General features: G+C 34.3%; 2 protein-coding genes across 3 annotated transcripts in view; one reads left to right on the forward strand and one right to left on the reverse strand.

Moving 5' to 3' along the window:
- Nucleotides 1–20,925, forward strand: part of CENPP (centromere protein P) — a 205,699-nt gene that overhangs the window by 47,210 nt on the left and 137,564 nt on the right. The window lies entirely within an intron of this gene.
- OGN (osteoglycin) lies at nt 1,578–19,101 on the reverse strand. 2 transcript variants are annotated; one of them, XM_067041134.1, is made up of 8 exons: nt 18,893–19,101; nt 18,553–18,720; nt 17,621–17,869; nt 16,070–16,166; nt 10,278–10,436; nt 8,055–8,257; nt 5,475–5,570; nt 1,578–4,665 (listed from the first exon to the last, which is right to left on the reverse strand). In XM_067041134.1, exons 3-8 carry the CDS (start codon nt 17,792–17,794, stop codon nt 4,495–4,497), a joined length of 900 nt encoding a protein of 299 aa, XP_066897235.1. In that variant the 5' UTR covers nt 17,795–17,869; nt 18,553–18,720; nt 18,893–19,101; the 3' UTR covers nt 1,578–4,494. The 2 variants fall into 2 exon arrangements, with proteins under 2 accessions (XP_066897235.1, XP_058928409.1); XM_059072426.2 differs by lacking the exon at nt 18,553–18,720.

A 20,925-nucleotide genomic window follows, 5' to 3' on the forward strand; every position in this document is an offset into this window, starting at 1 on the left:
TAACGTCACAGTGTAATCTTTACTTCCTGAGCCACAGTCTGTATTTTGAGCTTCTTATTTATTGTATATTTCAAGTTTAAATATTGAAGTCTGATTCTTGTAAAGTAACGATTCTTAGGTCTGATACAGATACATTCAGAGACTTTTTAAAAATTCCCTTTGTTTTTTGTCATAACTAGAACTATATTTAGCTGTATTATAATCCCCTGGGTCCTACTTAGTTAGATAGTATCAAATTATTGACAGCAGTGATACACACAGAAACCAGTTTTGAAAGAGTTAACATAAATAATATCTCAAGGTTCAGGTTCCCTCAAAATCCTGAGTCCTGACTATTGTTTTTATGACTGGTACTAATTCTCATTTATTTTGGATTCTTTTTTTTTATCATCATCATTATTTGCATTTTATTTGGTTGAGCTAGTAATGTCTGTCAAGCATAAGATTTTCTTTAGAATGAAACATGTCAGTACCTGTACTGTGGTCCCTTGAGGAGTGCTCAGGATTATGTTGTTTACTTGCAGGTGCTCTTGCACCAGAACTATTAAAGAGCTCTTCTTCAGGATTGGTAAAATGCAATAAAGATTGAGGAGTCTGCTGGCGGTTATAGTAATGAATCACCTAATACGGCCATTTACTTATACATTAGAATGGGTTGTGGGAAATGTGAGCACTAGTCCCATTTTCAGACTGATTTTCCTCTAAGTGCTTTTAGGGCAAATGTAGAAGTATAATTGGTGTGTTTTTCCTGTAGAGGATAAAGTGCTTCTTTGAGCTGGTCCTTTGCTGGTGACAGGGTTACTAGAATGGAAAGAAACATAACATTGTTGTGCAAGCATCACCAGTAAAAATCTGTCCCATTAAACACTAATTTGCCATTCCTTCATTCTCTCAATAGTGTCCTTTGATACATAGAAATTTTTAATTTTGATGAAGTCCAATTTCTTTTCTTTCCTTTTGTAGCCTGTGCTTTTGGTGTCATATCCAGGAAATCATTGCCAAATTCAACATCATAAAGAATTTTCTCTTTATTTTTTCCTGAGAGTTTTATAGTTTAGCTATTAAGTTTAGGTGTTTAATCCAGTTTGAGTTAATTTTTATATATTCTGTAAGCTAGCAGTACAACTTCATTCTTATACATGTGGATATCCAGTTTTCCTAGCATTGCTTGCTGAAGAGACTGTTATTTCCTCATTGAGTGGTCTTGACACCTTTGTCAAAAATCATTTGACTATATATGCAAAGGTTTGTTTCTGGATTCATTATTCTATTCCATTGGTCTGTATGTCTGTCCTTATGCCAGTATCACACTTTTGATTACTGTAGCTTTGTAGTTACATTTTGAAATGAGGAAATGTGAATCCTCCAATTTTGTTCTTCCTTTCAAATTTTTTTTTGGTGTTTGGAGTCCCTTGAGATTCCATATGAATTTTGGTGGGTTTTTCAAGTTCTTCAAAAAATGTTGTTGGGAGTTTGGTAGGGATTGTTTTTGAAACCACTAGGTGGCGTTTCGGGGGGTTCCAAGGAGCTCCAGTCCTTTATGTCTCATTGTGGAAAGAATTCAGCAAGAGACAAAGTGATAGATAAGAAGTGATTTATTAGAATAGGATGCTTGTGAGGCTTAAAAGCAGGTGGGCTAGGGGGTGCTGCACCCTGAGAACTTAGTTGGCTACAGTTTTATAATCAAAGGAAAAGTGGGGAGGATGAAAAGACCACCTTCTTCCTCATTCTTGAGTAGATGTCACGCTTCCATCATCAACTTCTCCTCCAGGTTGGACAGGGGAGTTTTCTTGTCCCTACGTGGTCAAGCCAGGACTGTCATGGCGCTATGGAAACATTATTTCAGGTCTCCATACAATGAGGGTCTTTGACTTTGAAATGTCACCTTTCCATAAATTATTGTTTTTTATGTGTGCAGAGAGCATGTCCTAGGGGTCATTAACTTACTGAGCTCACTGGGCAGGATGTGGGTCTCTTGTCACCATTGTTTATTGTTTGGGGGCATGTCTCATGTTTCTGTTGCATGATTTTGTTGCTACACAGGCATGCTTGGTTTTGTGGTTAAGCAAACCTGCTTTCTTGAGCGATCATTAACTTACAGGGGTCTCCCATACTTTTCCTTTACTTAAAATCCCCTAGTGGGATTAACTATTTAATTACCTGCATTGTCCCTTTACTCCGTTCTTATCATTTTGAAATTGTTTTGGGTAGCTCTGGCATATTAACTATTCAGTCTTCCATTCATGAACACAAGATGTCTTCCCATTTATGCATATCTTCTTTAGTTTCTTTCAGGAATGTTTGTAGGGGTAAAATATTTTTAATTTTAATCCTCTGTTTCATTATCAGTGTCAAGAATGAAACAATATCTATTTAAGATAATGGGGATCAGCATATATTTTACTTCATTATTTTATTTGTGACTTAAGGGTGTATATAAGGTTGTCGGGTACCTAGGTTCATATCTTATCTAGAAGTCTCAAAACTATTTTTTTAAGATAATTCCATAATTCAGACTTTTAAACCAGTGCTCTTTCCTAATTGCTATTTTATATAAACCACTGGCTTTTAAGTTCTCTAAAATTTGAGAGTTATTTTATGGTGCTTTTCCCCTTTAAGTTTAGTAATATAAAGAACATAGGAATACGTTATTATTCTGACATCTGGAAGTGGAAAGGAAGTCTCTACTGACCCCTTTCCCCAGTGTTGGTTCCACCACTCAGCAATCCTTTATTAAGTTTGTTTTTCCAGATAAAGTTACAATTTATTTCTATTGATTTATTCAAGATTGTGATAGCTTAAATATTCTATTTTTCCAAATAAAACAGAGCCCTTCTGTTTAAATGGATTTTATTTTGCACTATTTACTATATATTCAATTTAGATGTGCTCACTATTATGCTAGCACTTTGAATGTATAAAGGGAATATTGGATGTGTTCAGTGTGCTCAGTGAGCTTTCAGTCTCAGAGAAATGAGGCTTGCACACAAAGTGAGAAAGCAGTATAATAGTTATTGTTACCAGTTACCATAATAAAAATCAGTGAATGCGTTAGTGTTGTAGCAGTAATTACTGTGGCGTTAAGAGATCACAGGTGTTTTAGTGAAAAAATTTCATCTTGGGATCAACCTTGACAAATGGGAAAATTGAAAAACAGGAGGTCATTCTACGTACAGAAAAAACAGAAGCAAATGAAAAACCACCAATAGTGTTTGTTCTGGGAATAGTATACAGAGACCAACTTGATTCTAATGCATAATTTATGTTGGAAACAATGTCGGCAATTTTTATATACACAGTTCAGACTCTTGTTTCTAAAGCACTGATCATTTTATATGCAACCCAAAGCAGTGTGGAAACTAAGACTTTTGAGTGGGGTTTGCGCAAGAGGAAAGTAATTTTAGGAACTTTATCATCATTATTAGATTGAAAATGAATTCTCATCTTTAAACATACCAGTTAATCATGGGTCTCTAGAAAATGTTGCTGAGATGCTTTCTTTTGAATGTGTGGTCTGTTCTCAAGAACATGGATGTGTGTGGGTGGGTGGGAAGGTGGTGTGTAGTAGTAACACCACAGAATTCACTTTGTTTTCATGTCTTACATTTGGATAAATTTATTGATGAGATTCTCATTCCTATAGTATAAAAAGAAAATATTTTGCAGTATATATCATAATTGAAAGCCATTACAGTGGAGAATTTTATGGCTATGTTCTGAGAGACAGGATGGACTTTCAGGTTTTTTAATAAGCATACTGATTTTGATGTGCTTGGCTTCCTAAAGTGATTTATGGTGGACTTAGAATGTTAATATTTAGATTAAAGAAAATTTTGTACTATTTTGCTAAAGCCTTTAATTGTGTGATCACAAAGCAGAATAACTGAACATTACTATATTAGCTCTTTCTCAGAGAGTAAAATTATGCTTTATTTGGAAAGTTTTGCCTAGGTATGAGACTATATTCCTATTTCTGAGGCTAAGTAAAAATATAGTAGCTGCCTTAATAGAAAGAAAACATAGTTCCTACTTCATAATGAATAATGTATGAATGATAAAAGAAAAATGAGAGGTCCCTGGAAATATTTAGCTTTTCAAAGTTTTTGGAACATATGCCTTAAATGCTTTAGGGATCTGGTAGAAGCCAGGAAAGACAGTTGAAAGTTTCTTGGACTTATCCTTTCACTTCGTAATACGTCTTAAATTTGGGTATTTATATAAAAACATACCTTTTAAATGGTACTCTAGTATAAACTGCAGGGATTTTGTAATGCTGTTCAAATATTTTCACATTACTTTATTTTGAACTTAGAGATTCACTCTTACCTTTTGCTTGTTGTTATATGTAAGGTTTTTTGAACATCCTTGCTTAAAACATAAGTTCCTTCATAGTAGGATACAGAATTAATATTAAATACTTAAGCTCCTTTAGACATTGTTGAGACAGATTATAAGTATGTGTGTACTTTAGCTTATGTGCTGCATTGATAGTGGTTAAATGTATGACCCTACAGGCAATCTTTTTAAGCAGATAAAACTGTTGGGATGTTTTCCCAGGATGATGGGATTGCCCTCCAAGCGTATCTCTTCAATGCGGTCCCGAATATAACTGGTGTCATTAGCCTTGCAGAATGTATCATCTGTAATTGAAGTTATGTTGTTAAACTAGAAAATAAAAGGGAAAAATTGTTTAGAAACCCGAAATCATTCTTTTGTATGTTGTGTAATGAGATCTCACAGAATATTTTATCTAAAAAGTGATTTTTAAAATATTGTACATACTGTGTATATATCTTCATGGTAATAAAAACCGTTGCTGAGCAATCTGAGCCACCCTTTTTAAAGTCTACAGTATTACTTTGGAAGAACAGACTACTGGCTATATCTAAGAGCAAAACCCATATAACAGAAATTTCTGAGTATAAATAAGATTATAATAGCTGGATAAAGTATCCTATTCTAGAGTGTCAACTCAAAATGGGTACTGTTTCCTTAAATATACTTTAAAGAAATAAAAAGAAAAAATGGGAATTCTTGTGATGGTAAAAGACCACTCTTAGTTTATTTTTATTCCCTTTTCACTTTTCTATTACCCTAAGTTGATGTTGGACAATAAAGTCAGCTGGGAAGTCTCCAAAAGCAAGTGTTTACTGCTATTTGGAGAAGGAAACATAAATCACAGGTCTTAGTGTCCCCTAACTTCAAATCCACATGTCAGATTAACTAGGCGGTGCCAAGTGCACACCTGGAGACAAATCCTATTATAAGAGCAGACCTCACACCTAGTGTTACTGGTCCTTTGGTTGTGCTCTGGATAGAACCAGGGCTTCTGGGCAGGAGAGAGCATTTGGCTAAATATTAATACTTTTAATGGGCAAAATTTATGTGTAAATAAGTGAGCTTCCTAATGAATCATAAGATTGACCCATAATAATTTGAATTAAAGTCAGATAATGTGAAAGGAGCAATCATACCTGAAGATGAATTACACGCAGACTTTCTGGTAAATTAAGAGGCACAGATTCCAGGGCATTGTGGTCCAAGTAGAGGAAGGATAGTTTATTCAATTTCTGTAAGGAAAAGGTGCTTTTGCTTAAGTGTTATTGAGCTCATTGCATTTCTTCACATAATTCAAGCTATATACACACATATACATATGTATAAATACATAGATATAGACATATATCAATACTATTAATCATTGGTATGGTAGTTTTAGGTTTGGTGGGATTTTTTTGTTTGTTTTGTTGTTGTTGTTTGGTGTTTTTGGTTTTACAAGTAGTATATTTGGTCCTTTACGAAGGGCAGTAGAACCCTGATGCATCCCCATATTTCTGTCCACTCATCTCACTTCTGAATACCATCATATTCAGCCTCAGCCCTCATGCCAATTTCTGGGGCCCTTTAAATTTCTCTTGGGAGCAGGTAATAAGGTTAACTCTTATGCAGGATTGTATTTGCATCCTGGTACTGCCATAACCTCTCTTGAACCTTCAGAACTTTCCATTTCAGCTCCACCAATTTGTACTAAAATGAATATTCCTAAGAGATGTGTATGCTTGTTAGTAAGATGTCTCCCAAAGCAGTTTATTAAATACGTAGTAGCTAAGTATGACTTTTTTACGCCCCAAGGACTCTACATTGGATTACTCTTAATGATCAGTAATCCATTATTGTGTATAATTTATAATATGATTTCAAGATGTAGTTTCCCCTGACAATAATCTTTTACCTTACCTTTGATATGCATCCTGTGACAGAATTTGGTAATTTTTTTTTTTTTTAGAATTAATTTGCTGTTATTTTAATCCTTTCTTAAGCTTCCTACGATTCAACATATGGGCACCAAGCTCCTGTCTTCCCCAGTGGGCCTCTTTAACATGGATTAGAGTAATCTGATTTTACCATTGGCTTTGGCAGCCTAGGGCATTAAGCAAAACTAGAAAATAGCTGAGTTTATCATTTTCATGCCAACTTGTCATGAATCCCTTCTGTAATCCAAGTGTAAAATCCGAAATATTCAAACATTCCTTTTGTGAAATGTTGATTAGCTCCTGTAGGTCTTTTTTGTTTGTTTTGTTTTGTTTTATAAATTTATTTATTTATTTAATTTTGGCTGCATTGGGTCTTTGTTGCTGCGCATGGTCTTCCTCTAGTTGCAGCAAGCAGGGGCTACTCTTCGTTGCATTGTGCGGGCTTCTCATTATGGTGGCTTTTCTTCTGGAGCACGGGCTCTAGATGCTTGGGCTTCAGCAGTTGTGGCTCACGGGCTCTAGAGTGCAGGCTCAGTAGTTGTGGCACATGGGCTTAGTTGCACCACAGCATGTGGGATCTTCCCGGACCAGGGCTCAAACCCGTGTCCCCTGCATTGGCAGATGGATTCTTAACCACTGCGCCACCAGGGTAGTCCCTACTCCTGTAGGTCTTTGACATGCCAGTTATTCAAAGGTTTACCTGCTCAAATTGCATATCTTCAAATTACAAGCATTTTTTTGTTTTTAAAGTGAGTCCAGTTTTTAAGAGTCCCTTAACTTCTGAGGAACTGCCTAGGAGTAGTCATAAGGAGCTACAAACCTTCCTTTTGAACGAAGTCTTCTGTTGCCAACAGTAGCGTGATTGTCTCATCCTTTTATCTGGGGTTTCTTCCAGGACTGGGAATGAGTACATCAGGGCTATGGAAGTCCTGGGCTGAGGTTACTTCCCTGTAGACTCTGCATTTTTTTTTTTTTTTTTTTGTGGTACGCGGGCCTCTCACTGTTGTGGCCTCTCCCATTGCGGAGCACAGGCTCCGGACGCACAGGCTCAGTGGCCATGGCTCACGGGCCCAGCCGCTCTGCGGCATGTGGGATCTTCCCGGACCGGGGCACGAACCCGTGTCCCCTGCATCGGCAGGCAGATTCTCAACCACTGCACCACCAGGGAAGCCCTAGACTCTGTAATTTGAGATAACCTGGCTATCTAAATCAGAGTAAATCACCTTGCCCTTTTCATGTGCATTTATTTTCTTGAATTACTAAATTAAGAAATATATGTAATTTTTACTACATACAGAATTTTATATTAGGTGCCATCATGGAATTCAAAAGAATGTCTACCTATAGAATTCTATGGTCTAGTACTTTTAAGTATTAAAAATAAAATTCAGTGTTTACTTTAGAACATGATTTTTTCTGGTGTTTGTAAATTACTAATATTGTAAGGAAAAAAGAAACACAGGAACACTCCCATCTTGAGGTTTTGCAGACTGTTGGTGCCATGAGGGTACAACCTTGTCAGTATAAATAAATATTGCTGTGTGAACAAGGGAAAAAGATGTGACACCAGGTAGTCCCATGAAACAAGATAAAGGTATTTTAGGTGAGGTACAGGCATAAGCTAGACTGAGTAAGCCTAGTAGTATCACTATTTATCATGTAAATAGTATCTTCATTTATTACATTAAAATAGTTTTAAAACAAAATTCTAGACCTTAGTTCTTTTTCTTTTATCATGTTATTATTGGCTGTATAACCGATATTTTTATATTGTGCTCAATCATACTATAAAATACTTACTTTGAAAGTATTTGCTTTGATTCCTCTACTCTTGATTTTGTTGTATTTTGCATTAAATAAAGTAAGCTTGGGAGGGAGAACTGGAAGTTTCAGTAGTTGATTTTCAGCTAATGTAAGTTCTTCTAACAGCGAAAGTTTTGAAAAAGTACCATCTTCTATATCTTCAATCAAATTTCCCGTAAAATCAAGTCGCCTTAAGTTAGCTTGAAGGAAAAATATACAAAAAATAAGAAAATTTTTTAAAATATATGAAGTTAAATTCTTAATTGTCTGGACTGAGGTAAAGCATTTGTTTATCAGGTCATTCAAACGTCTTTTATTTTTAGTGCCTAGCAGAGTGTCTACAATTAGTAGCTCAGTAAGTTTGTTGAACACTGAGCATCTACTCTGTGCTTGACACTGATGGTCTTTCTCACTGAAGTTCTAAAATCTCGGGTTTGGAAGGGAACTTAAAGTCAATAGAGTCCTTCCATCCTTTTTGTTTGAATCTCAGTATGCTCAAGTAGTTTGAAAGAAATGCTTTGTTGCAAATTATGGAAAGTAAGCATTACATCTGATTGAATAAAATCATGTGAATAGTTTTGGATTTTTTGCCAGCCTGTTGTATTGTGACTGTGGATATCTTATCTTAATCTCTCCATGCCTTATTGCTTGACAACAATAAAGGCAAAAATGTTCCCTAATTTGTTACCGTGGTACATACTGAGAGATAGAGAAATTCAATATGTGTATTTATGTGTGCATCACTTTTGTCCATCTGGGGTGATTAGAAAATATGGTCCCTTCTCACTATTCAAGGTGGTCATGTCTATAAAGTCAATGCAAATGCTGAATTAGTGAATATGGAACCATTGCTCCTAGGGAATATACAGGGTTAGAGCCTCTCATCACACATTTTCATCAACCAATCAGTAGAAAATTTTATGTGTGTTTCTTTTTAAAGGCATCTTACTTAGTATATATTGTTGATACATTGACATTGAACTCACAGCCAATCAGCACTGTAACTCACACTTAAATAAAGATTACCTAACATGTGTTTTCTCTGTAAGGCACATCACAGCCATCTTGCAGTTAGGAACACTAGACAGCATTTTAGCACTATACTTAGGGAGCATTTTAAACAGCAAAAAGCACAAAAATGTGGCACTAAGTAGACTGTAAACAGGATACTTGTTTACAGTATAAAAGCTGAAACAAAAGGCCAAGCATCTCATTCAGCCTATCCTGTATGGTTCAAATTTTTTGCCACTGTGCACATGTCTGCGAATGACCATGAAAGTGCCAGAAGTATTGATTTTGGGGGTTACAAATAAATTTTATCAAGTAGGTGAGTTTGAAAACATGGAATCCACAAAAGAGGAACGACTGTATTCAGTCAGTTGGGAGCTACTGGTGACAGCATGAATTCAGTTATGGCTAATCTTGTAAATGTGTAGCGGGGCCAGTGTGCATTTCTTGGTGTGACTTTCTTCAGAAGCCCTTGACAGTGTTGGAATCTAGAAAATTTATGAGGGATTAATGATCCAGACTTGGACTTTATACTGCAGAAGTAGGGGATTTTGGTGTGCTCATGGCAACACCCTCCTGGCAGCTGTTGTAAGCTTTGATTGGACACCAGAAGTCCAGGATTTTTAATGACCTGGCAAGGAGTTAAATGGCACTGCTCTCAGCATTAGTTCCGTATTAGAGTCATCTGAAGAGTTTGGTTGTGGTTAATGACAACAACTGGGCCTCTAAATTTAGATACCTAAATTAGAATCTCTGGGGACTAGGATCTGATATCAAAAATACTTTAATATGCAGCCAGATTTAAGAACCATGAGTTAAAGTAAGAAAAAGCAGTTTCTATGTTTTTATAGTAAAGGTAGAAAATAAAACATTGTCATTGGAGAAATATCCTGATTATAGTTGCACTGCTGACTGGCTGAGGCAAATGGATCTTGAAATATTGGGGTTGAGAAGATATAGTTGCCCATATATTAGATGGGCTGTCAACATAGACTCCGAAGTCACCAGTAAAGAAAGATGACAGGGAACATCTGAATGGAAAGGAGATTCACCAGTAAACCAGTGGATTTTTGTGAAGTGTGGTGGATACTTAAAATACCTCAACAGTCACTACCATACATGTGATAGGCCACAGGTACCTAGAAACTTGTGTTTATATGAGTTAAATACTAACACGAGTTAACACTAATATCTTATTTAAAATTAACTTACGTATGTCTGCAAAATCTTTGGCAGTCAACTTTTTAATTTTGTTGAATCGTGCATAAAGATAAGCTGATTCCTTTGGCAAGGGTGGTACAGCATCAATGTCAACTTCTTCACAGTATACAGAACCACTTAAACAAACGCATAGCAGGCATGTGGGCATTTCTAAATTGGGAAACAAATCATAAAAATCTGTAGTTTAAAAATATTTCACCTGTAGTGTTAAAATCCTTGCTATCATGAAGGTTATTACCAATTTGAAAAGATCCTTTACAGCATTATGGGTGATAACAGGAAAGACGTTATGGCCATGATAGCTAGTAATCTATATTGTATCTGATAACTCACCAGAATTTTATTTTAAATTCTGTAATCCACAATCTTTGTTATTCTCCTATCTGTTTTAGCAGTGATCATTTAATTGCTGAATTGATTGACAGTTAACATTTCTTCATTGGAGTATCAAAAATCATAAAGCAGGATTTAAGGTAAATAAAAACTTGATTTATCACTTGGAGTGGTGCAAACACATTTCTAATAAGTTTAGAAACCACTTAGTTAAATAAGCAAACTATTAACTTAAAAATTGGAGTCATCATGGGCACTGTTAGAATCCCTGTTGTACCCTATGTCATTGATTGCATTTACTTGTCATGCATCTTTCGTCTCCTTCAACCTGCAACAGTTCTTTAGTCCTTGTTTTTCATACCTTTTACTGTTTTGGAAATTTTAAAATTTTAAAAACTTTTATTTTCAGGGCATTTATTTTGCAGAATATCTTTCAATTAGGGTTTATATGAGGTTCCTCATTTTTTTGGCAGGAATACCATGGAAATAATGTTACATCCTCAGTGTTAAGTATCTGTCTCATTCCTTATGATGCTGTCTTTGGTCACTTGGTTCAGTTAGTATCTGCCATGGTTCTCACTCTGTAAAATTACTGTTTTTCACTTTGTAATTTGTACCTTCTAGAGGAGTACTTTGAGATTGTAAACATCAGGTTTGTCATCAGATTTTCACCCTCTAGTTTTATCATCTGTTGAAGATTCTTACTTGAATCATTTATCTCTAGGATAATTGCCAATTATTTTCTAATTCCATCATTTCTTCTACATTTGTTAGTTGGCATTCTGATATAAGGTGGAACATTCCCTTCTTATTTGTTTATTTCTGTCAGTAAGAACTTACGAATTCCTCATCCCATGGGTAATGTATCCCATAATACGTTACTGTCTTATTTATTTTGATAATCACATTGTCACAGATTAGTCGGTGAGAACTCTTAAGCTCTGTTTATCCTCCCACAGCCTTTTTATGGTTCCATGATATACAGTCAAGTTGCACATATTTAATTGGTATAATTTATAAGTTTGGACATGTGTATATGCCCATGAAACCATCACCACAATCAAGATAATTAACATTTCCATCACTCCAAAAGTTTCCTCATGCCCTTTGGTAATTTCTCCCTCCCAGCAACCACTAATCTCCTTTCTGTCATTATATGTTAGTTTGCATTTTTGAAACTTTTATATCAAAAGAATCATGCAGTATACACTCTTTTGTCTGGCTTCTTTCACTCTGCATAATTATTTTGAGATTCATCTGTTTTTGTATGTATCAGTAATTCATTCCTATTTATTACTGAGTTCATTCCAATTTATTCCATTGTCTCAATAAACACAATTTATACTGTCATCTCTTATGGACATTTGGTTTGTTTCCAGTTTTTAGCTATTTCAAAGAAAGCTGCCGTGAACATTTATGTATGGACTTAATGCTTTCATTTCTCTTGGATAAATACCTAAGAGTAGAATGGCTGGGTCTTACTATACGTATGTATTTTACCTTTTGAAGAATGTCCTAAACTGTTTTCCAAAATGGTTGTGCCATTTTACATTCTCATTAGCAGTGTGTGAAAGTTCCAGTTGTTCCACATTCTTGCCAACATTTGGTTTGTATGGTTCGACTTTTTAATTTTAGCCTTTCAAGTAAGGTTTGTTGTGGTATCGTGTGTTTTAATTTACATTTTCTTAGTGACTAATGTGCTGAGCATCTTTTTATATACTTATTTGCCATCCACGTATTTTTTTGTGATGAAGTGTCTATTCATATCTTTTGCCTGTTTTTTAATTTTAAAAAAATTTTATTTTATTTTATTTATTATTATTATTTTTTTGTGGTACGCAGTCCTCTCACTGTTGTGGCCTCTCCCGTTGTGGAGCACAGGCTCCGGACGCACAGGCTCAGCGGCCATGGCTCACGGGCCTAACCGCTCCACAGTATGTGGGATCCTCCCGGACTGGGGCACGAACCTGTGTCGCCTGCATCGGCAGGCGGACTCTCAACCAGGGAAGCCCTTGCCTGTTTTTTTAAATAGGTTTTTGTATTATTATTTTTGAATTATAAAAGTATATTCTGTAGATATAAATCATTTGTCAGGTTTATGTTTTGCAAATATTTTCCTCCAGTCTGTGACTTGTCTTTTTATTTCCTTATCAATGTCTTTTGAAGAGCAAACATTTGGGGCCTTCCCCAGCAGTCCAGTGGTTAAGATGCCACACTTCCACTGCAGCGGGTGCATGTTCCATCCCTGGTTGGGGAACTAAGATCCCACATGCCGCATGGTGAGGCCAGAAAAAAAAAAAAGAAGAGCAAACATTTTTTATTTTAATGAATAACAATTGATCCCTTTATATTGTTTGGATTTCAATGAGCAGGTCTTGTACATCTTTTACACATTTATACCTATGTATTTTTTATATTTTGATTAATTTAAAAATTAAATGTCCCCACTGTTCTTTGAGAATTTACTTATTTTCTGGCATGCTAAGATGTCCCAGACCAATCTTGCCCTTTCCTTGCCCCAGGCCTGAAATCAGCTATTATTTCAAGGAGTACTGGTCCCTTTTAGTAGAGAATGGTATTTAGAAACCAACATTTGGGTGTGGATGTGCTCATTGCTACGGGATCTCATTGCTTCTGGGCTTTTTCAGCAAAGAGGCCTGGGAAATATAGGTATTTTTATTTGGTGCTCTTTTCATATATAATACACATACATACTATACACAAGTATATGTATATAGACATGGACATAATACACAAGTACACACATGCAGACATACATATATACATGTATATACGTGTCATATGCTCCTATGAAAACAAACACATCATAAGCATATTTTCACATACATACTCATACAGGGAGGCAAACATGTATATATCTATTTCTGTATCTCTGTATACAAACCAGGAGTTGATCCTGATATCTTTCATTCCACTCCATCTCCACAGTGTTCATTTTAGCCTTCCCCCTTACCATATTTGTAACACCCTTCTCGACAATGAGAAACTTGGCTCTCATGATCCACTGTGCATTTACTTTATTCAGTCCCAGAACTCACATTAAGTAGTTTCATTTTTGCTAACCTATAATACTGTGGAAACAAACCTACCCACTAGAATTTTAGTATTTGCCTATTTTATTTTGTCTTTAGCCTGAAAGTATACAGTCAAAATACTGTGTTTAAGGGTTACTTCGATTAGATTTTTCCTCCTGTAATGTGTTATGTTATTGATTTGAAATGCAATTAAGTTTCTATTTTTCTGTTTGTTTGCCAATTTGGGTTCTTTTTATCTTATCCTAGTTGGTTTTATTTATAAATGTATTTGTTTGTTTGCTTATGTGAATATAACATTATTCTAAAATCAAATCTACACAAGTGTATACTCCCAGAAGTTCTAGCACCTTCCCCCAGTACCCCTAGTTACCATTTCCCCCTCCTTTCTACCCCTAGTCCCATCTGTAACCCATAGGTAACTAGTCTCAGTTTTTTAATTACCCTTCTTGAATTTCTTTTCACAAAGTGGGCTGATGTATGTATATTCTCTTACATCCCCTTCATTCTTAGGTGAGAGACAGCATACTGTAGATACTCTATTGCATTTTTTTCACATAATCTCTTCTGAAAATCACTCCATATTAGTTATAGAGATCATCCTCATTCATTTTTACAACTGCATAGTATTCCCCTGGGTGGATGTACCATACTTTATTCAACCACTCTTCAATGTATGGATAATTAGATTGTTTCCAATATTTTGCAGATGCAAGCAGTGTTTCAGAGATTTTGCATATGTGTTTTCTTACTTTTGGAAGTATATCTTTAGGGTGAATTCCTAGAAGTCAATTGCTGTGTCATAAAGTAAATGTGTATTAGGTTTCATTAGATATTACCAAATTCCTGTCCATTCTTCCAATTTGTATTACCACCAGCAACATATGTCAGTGTCTGATACCCTACAGTTTTGCCAATGGAATATATTAATATATTTGTCAGATAGGTTAAAAAATTTTATCTCAACATAATTTAAACTTACATGTGAGATTGAACACCTTTTATGTGTTTAAGGGTCAGGTCATTTTTATATCATTTTGTGAATTGTCTGTTCATATCTTTTGTCCATTTTTCCAATGGATTTTTTTTTTCCAATGGATTTTTGATCAGTTTCTTTCCCCTGGATTTTTACTTGTTCTTTAGAAATTAGAGATATTAACTCTTTATCAGTGATATATATTACAAATATTTTTCTCAGTTTTCAGTTGCCTTTGGCTTCATTTATGATGGTTTTTGCCATGCAGATGTTTCATTTATGGAGTCAAATTTATTGACCTTTTCTATTATCATCTCTGGATTTTGAGATACCCCACACCCAGGTTATCTTCTACTATTTGTATGGTTTCACTTTTTGCATTTAGACCCTAATTTATTTGGACTTTTTCTGTGTAAGATAGGGATCTAATTGTATCCCTTGTCAGTTGGCTACTTAGTTGTCCCAGCCCCAGTTTTTTAAAATATCATCTTTGCTTCAGTGATTAAAGATGTTACCTTTATTATTTACTAAATTTCTACATGTATTTCTTTTTGCCTGTGGACTTTCATTCATGCACCAGTATTACACTTATTTTAAGTATGGAGGCTTTAAAGTATGTTCTGATAGGTGATTTCATGCAGGTTTGATTTTCCTTCTGAACTTGAGGATCAGCCTTACCAGCTCTTTAAAGAAGTTCATTGTTGTAAATTTAGGGAGAACTGACATCTTTATGGTATTAAATCATCCTATTCAGAAGCAAAGAATGTCTTTCCATTTCTTCAAGTCTACTTTCACTATGATACTTCTCAAATTTCTTAAGGTATATTTTCTGGTTTTGTGCATTTTAATTTTATTGTAGCAATATAGAGATTAGTGTGTGATTTTTTTTTTTTTCATATTGTCATGTGAAGTAATGTTCTGTGATAGAGCAAGAATAAACCAAATAGAAACTAATAAGTAGGACTTTGTAATTTGTTATTTTATAAGTTTTCTATTGTTTTAATTGAAATGTACATTATAATTATTTATGTATATAACTATGTCTCTCTTCTGTGAGTTTCTTAAAGGCAAGAATTATATTTTATTTACTTTATCCTCAGGCTACATAGTATTTGAAAATAATTTGGTGTTTAACAAGTATTTCTTGAACTGATTTTATATAGACAGAAGCACACACTTTGTAGAGGCTAAACTTTGTTCTTGAATGTTCCTATTCCACATTTCTCACTCATAATGTGGGATGTCAAATGATGAAAACTCACAATATACCTGTTTGACTTTATCATTAGAGATAAAATTCCACTGTTTTGGATCTACTATATCCTGATGCAATTTTTGATTACTATAAGGAATAAAGTTCCATTATAAGCTATTTTTTAAAGCTCCTTTAAAAAAATTTGATGATAGCGTATCGTACTTACCATCATTTTCTTTCTTGGGGGATAATAGTTTTATACTCTCATCTTTTTGTAATTGAAAACCTTTCTCATCGGGTATTATTATCATAGTTTCTTTTTCCTATTGAGAAAATAAACATTTATTATCAGGTGTGACAAAGACCAGTTTGGACTGTAAAACTGAGGGATTACAGACGCATTCTTCCGTAAGTGTTCTGGTTGAACAGCCTCTCCCCTTTCCATTTGTCTGTAAAATGTAGTTGAATTCTACTCCACTTCACAAATATCTTAGTCCCTGCATTTATATTAAAATAGAGAGACTCCTAAAGCAATGTAAAGAGAAGAAGCAGAGAACTCTTTATTTACTACTTTTTAGGGACTAGGAGATTTTTGAAAGTATTCTTTAAACTGATTGATAGATTCAAATCAGCCATGTGAGCCAACAACTTGTTGTTATAGTGGGCCTTTTTTTCCCCTAAGCTATAACTATATGTACCTATATTATATATATGTGATAATAATAATACTACCATATTAACCAACTCCATTGAAAGAAATTGTACTGTTAACATTTGCTCATCTGTACTAAAAGAAAGAAGCAATTATAACTGTTCACTCTTAAAATCTTTGTCATCTTATTTAGAGTGGAGAACTTTTGAAGCAATCAATACTGTTATGTATTTGGCTGCATTGCTCATTTTCCGTGTGTGTGTGTGTGTGTGTGTGTGTGTGTGTGTGTGTGTGTGTGTGTGTGTGTGACAGAGAGAGAGAGAGAGAGAGAGAGAGAGAGAGAGAGAGAGAGAGAGAGACATACAGACACACGGTAGGCAGGCAACAGATACTTATGTGCTGTATTAACTTTTTCCTTTCCCAGTGTTCATTTCTGTGTGCCAGTAAAACCACAAGTAATTACTTAGCCCCCGTACAAGTAGAATATGAAGATGTGCTGTGAAAGTCATCCCTGTAAACAATGACAGTTACCGTTACTTGGTAAAGTGATGGAGTCTGAATTGTTAAAACCAATTAAAAATTAAGCTGTATTAAGTAGTTTTCATTTTTTGATACTGTGTAGTTGACATATGTGAATTATTGTGAAATGCTGTAGATACAAAATAAGCAGTACTCTTTATTTCCTTGAACCACTTCTTCCTAAAACAATAAACCTTAAGCTGGTGATTCATTTTTATTTCTCCTAATACACATTTCTCCTATTTTATTTTAATATGCATATATAGGACATTATGTAATATTACTTAACATATAAATCTCAACTGGTCAGAGATCATCTTAAAGTTTAATGTTCCTTAAATTTTATGTTTTAAATTTTAGTTTTCCTTAAATCTTATGTTTTGGTTGCTATAGATACTGTTTGGTTATCATGGATTCTATGTATTAATTTGGGAAGCATGCATACTTTAAAAATATCATCTTAGGACAGTTATTTTGAATTATTTTGAAGCATTTAATGTGCTTTTCCTTTCCTCTTACCTTATCAGACACATTCAGAAAAAACAAAAACATACATTTAAATGGGCGACTATTTTAGAAATTAAATTTAGAGTAGAAATAAAATACCTTAATACTTTTTCCATCCAGGGATTTATCCTCATAATCTTGGCTAAATAAGCTTTCTTCAAAATTATCTGTTCCATAATCATAGATAATGCGTGAATCCTGTTGAGATGGTGGTGCTGGCGTTATCAGAGGCACAAACAGGAACAGGAGAAGTGTAGATTGAAGAGTCTTCATTTTAGCAAAAATGAAAGTGACTGGAAGTTAATAAGCTAGTGGCCTGCTGACTGTGGGACAATACTCTCTTTTTCCCTGGAAATAAAAACGCAGACCATTGAAGCAATATTTAAAAGCTTAGAGGACTTTTTGGCAGGGTATACGCAGTAGGGACCAGAGAACAAGTATTTAACCCTTAGTGATCTTTAATTACATGCTAAAAGTTTTTATGTATCAGCCACATTCTGAAAAATAGTTTCAGAAAATGGTTTTAGTTCCCTTTCTATCAAAAATCCAAGAAATGTTGATAATTTCAGTTTTTTAATAATTAGGTGCCTTGAACAAAGGTACTTGTTTGTAACTGAAGTCTTCTTAGGATACCTGTAATATAAACAGTTAAAATGAAGTCCCATGATCCTGTCTCATGTGAGTTAAAAAATATCATATTTCAACTTTGCTCCTTTATACGAACTCTTGATTTGTATTGGTATGAGCAGAAACAAGTTCCAGGAACAGTTTTAAAATTTAAATTTTAAATTTAACATTATAAAAAGTAGTCATTAACACTTTTTTAGGTGGTACAGAATATGGGAAAAGCCATAATTTAAATTTTCTTAGTTTTATAATTTTTAATAGATATCATTTCTTTTAGTTAATAGCATTTCTTTTAAAATTTAAACTATGAAAAATGCAAAAATAGTATTGCAGACTAGAAAAAATATAGAACTTTAATCAAAGATTTAGAGGGAATGAAATGGGAAAGATTCTTGTAGGCTCACCGCTGGATTTTATCTGGTGGTGCACATTTTACACTTTTTCATAAGTTACTTCAGACAGAATCACTCATAGTTGCTGGTGCTGCATTGTAGATACCAGTTTGTCAAAAATCAATGGTTGAAAATTAAGAATAACATGGTTTTGTGACTTTTGCAGCATCTTGTTCTTGCCTGCATGGACATTAAAGTTATGCAATGATATACTTAAGTGCTTGTTAAAAAATAATTGTTCAAAGTAACTGAAACATAAAAAAATTAAAGATGACCTTTACATTTACTAAGATTGTTAGATGTCACATTTTAACAAACAATATTTAAAATAATATATGAAAAAAGAGCCTACCGTTTTGGCTGTTTTGAAGTTTTTTGTGGTTTTCCTCAGTGGATGGTCAAGGCTTGCATTAGCCCAAGTGGGAGGGTGAAAGAGAAAAGCTGTGGATTGATTTCAAACTGCTGAATAGAATTTCAGGGCCCAACAGCTTTAAAAGCAGTTTCCATGTGGTAGAGATCTTTGCCAACATTCTTTCTCTAGGGTGAAATATAGTGTGTTGTACTAGAGAACTGTGCTTAAAATATTTGTAACTGCTGTACTCAGATTGCTTCTACTGATTACCATAATTTTGTTATTTTTACCTTGTGTAATAAATACTCATGTTTTTGTGAATATTAGTTTATGAAGATGACATAGTTTAAAAATCATGCTTTTCATTTTAGTGCTTTCCCAGGAGATAAAACATCTGCTTTTTGAATGAAATAAAACACCAAACTAAAGCATAATCTATGCTCTTAATTTTATGAAGAATAAAAATGTTGTTCTAGTACTTTAATTAGTATATAGCCAAAAAGTTTCCTGTGTAGAAATTAGTTTTAGCGCAAATTATTTTTCAGTTTAGTCATTTGGGGTCCCTGTCCCCCTTAATTTTGTTAATATAACAAAAACTCAAGTGTCAGAATTAGCTTTTTTAAAATAAATTTTATTTATAATTTGGGGTTTGATAGTAAAATATATTTTTGTTTGCTAAATGAAGGAAGCTGTTTTAATTATTTTAGTATTAAATTTGATTTTTTTTAAAGTTGAAGTGGTATTTAGATAACTATGTAAACATCTTTAAAGATTTGTTTTAATTTTATCACTCTTTGGTACTTTTAGCAGTCAAGGCAACATTTCTTTCTCCTCTAAGCTAAAAATTCAATAAATATGGATATGGATAAGTACTTTATTAAAAAGTAGAAAATGAAAGAATACTAATTTGTTCTCTTTTCTATTCAAAATTGGCTTTAGAGTTTTTCAAATTAAAGCTAGGATAAACTAAGACTTGAATACTCATGTTTTTATTTGAATGTGAATTATTTTAAATTTAGTTGTGATATTCTCTGGTTTTGGTTGATATAAATTGTCAGTTTTATCGCTTTAAAGTCTTTGAAAATATCTAATAATGAAACAGCAGATATTGATTTGTTTTCTGTTGTGTGGCAGGTTTAATGGGATGTTGAGAAATGAACTGGATAGATGTTAAATAGATTTAGAGAATCTTAGAGATTCATAGTTTAACTAATGGTATACACAGTTTGACACTTTGTAGTAATGAAAATTATTTTGTGGATATAACATTTTTTTCTTGAAAAATTATGACCAGTAAATATGGTTTTATTGGCATTCATTCATTTAGTAGAAGTTTTTTGAGTTCCACTACAGAAAAATAAACTCAGACAAGCAAAATTCATTTTCTCCCCTCAAAAAGGAAGGGTTTGTAAGTTAGCAAGAAGGGCAGCAAACAAGTTACAGAATGCACAGTGAGAGACCTGCTACACAGAAATGTGCACAGAGTTCTGCAGTGGCCTGGGAAAGGGTGAAGCCACAGAGGCTGCACCATACTGACTTCTCTAGAGAAAATGAGGGGTGGGAGTGGGGGGCAGGCCTAGGGAGAAGTGCTCTGGGAATGGGAGCAGCACACAGGTGGGGAGGGTAGATCATTAAGGAAATGGATAATTAGTTGTATATTGCTGGAGCTTGGAGGGAGAGAGAGAAGAGGTGAAGTGGGTGGCGCATGTTAAGAGGTTAGATAGGGGACTAGAGGTCAGATTAAGGAGAGTGTCTTCTATACCTTGCTGAGGTGTTTGAGTTTTATTTGTAGCCAGTGAGAGACCACTGAGAGATTTTTAAGCCAGTGAGTGACATGATTCTGTTTTCATTTTAGAAGTATCCCTCTAATGTTGCATTTCTGAAGAATATCACTGCTTATCTATTTTATTGGTTATTTATTACAAGTTTAATGGTCTAAAATAACACACATTTATTATCTCACAGTTTCTTTGTAGCAGTCATGCACCCATAATCATATATATGCCATCTCTTTGCAATATTGTGTTGGTTAG

This window comes from Kogia breviceps, chromosome 8, assembly GCF_026419965.1.
Source record: "Kogia breviceps isolate mKogBre1 chromosome 8, mKogBre1 haplotype 1, whole genome shotgun sequence".
Lineage (NCBI taxonomy): Eukaryota > Metazoa > Chordata > Mammalia > Artiodactyla > Physeteridae > Kogia > Kogia breviceps.

Coding starts and splice junctions, on each gene's coding strand:
- OGN (XM_059072426.2), bottom strand. CDS start 17,794: ATGAAGACTCTTCAATCTACACTTCTCCTGTTCCTGTTTGTGCCTCTG. Junction 10,437..16,069: donor CCCCAAGAAAGAAAATGATG/GTAAGTACGATA, acceptor TTCCCAATTTAG/AAATGCCCACATGCCTGCTA. Junction 8,258..10,277: donor CAAAGATTTTGCAGACATAC/GTAAGTTAATTT, acceptor TTTTCCTTCAAG/CTAACTTAAGGCGACTTGAT.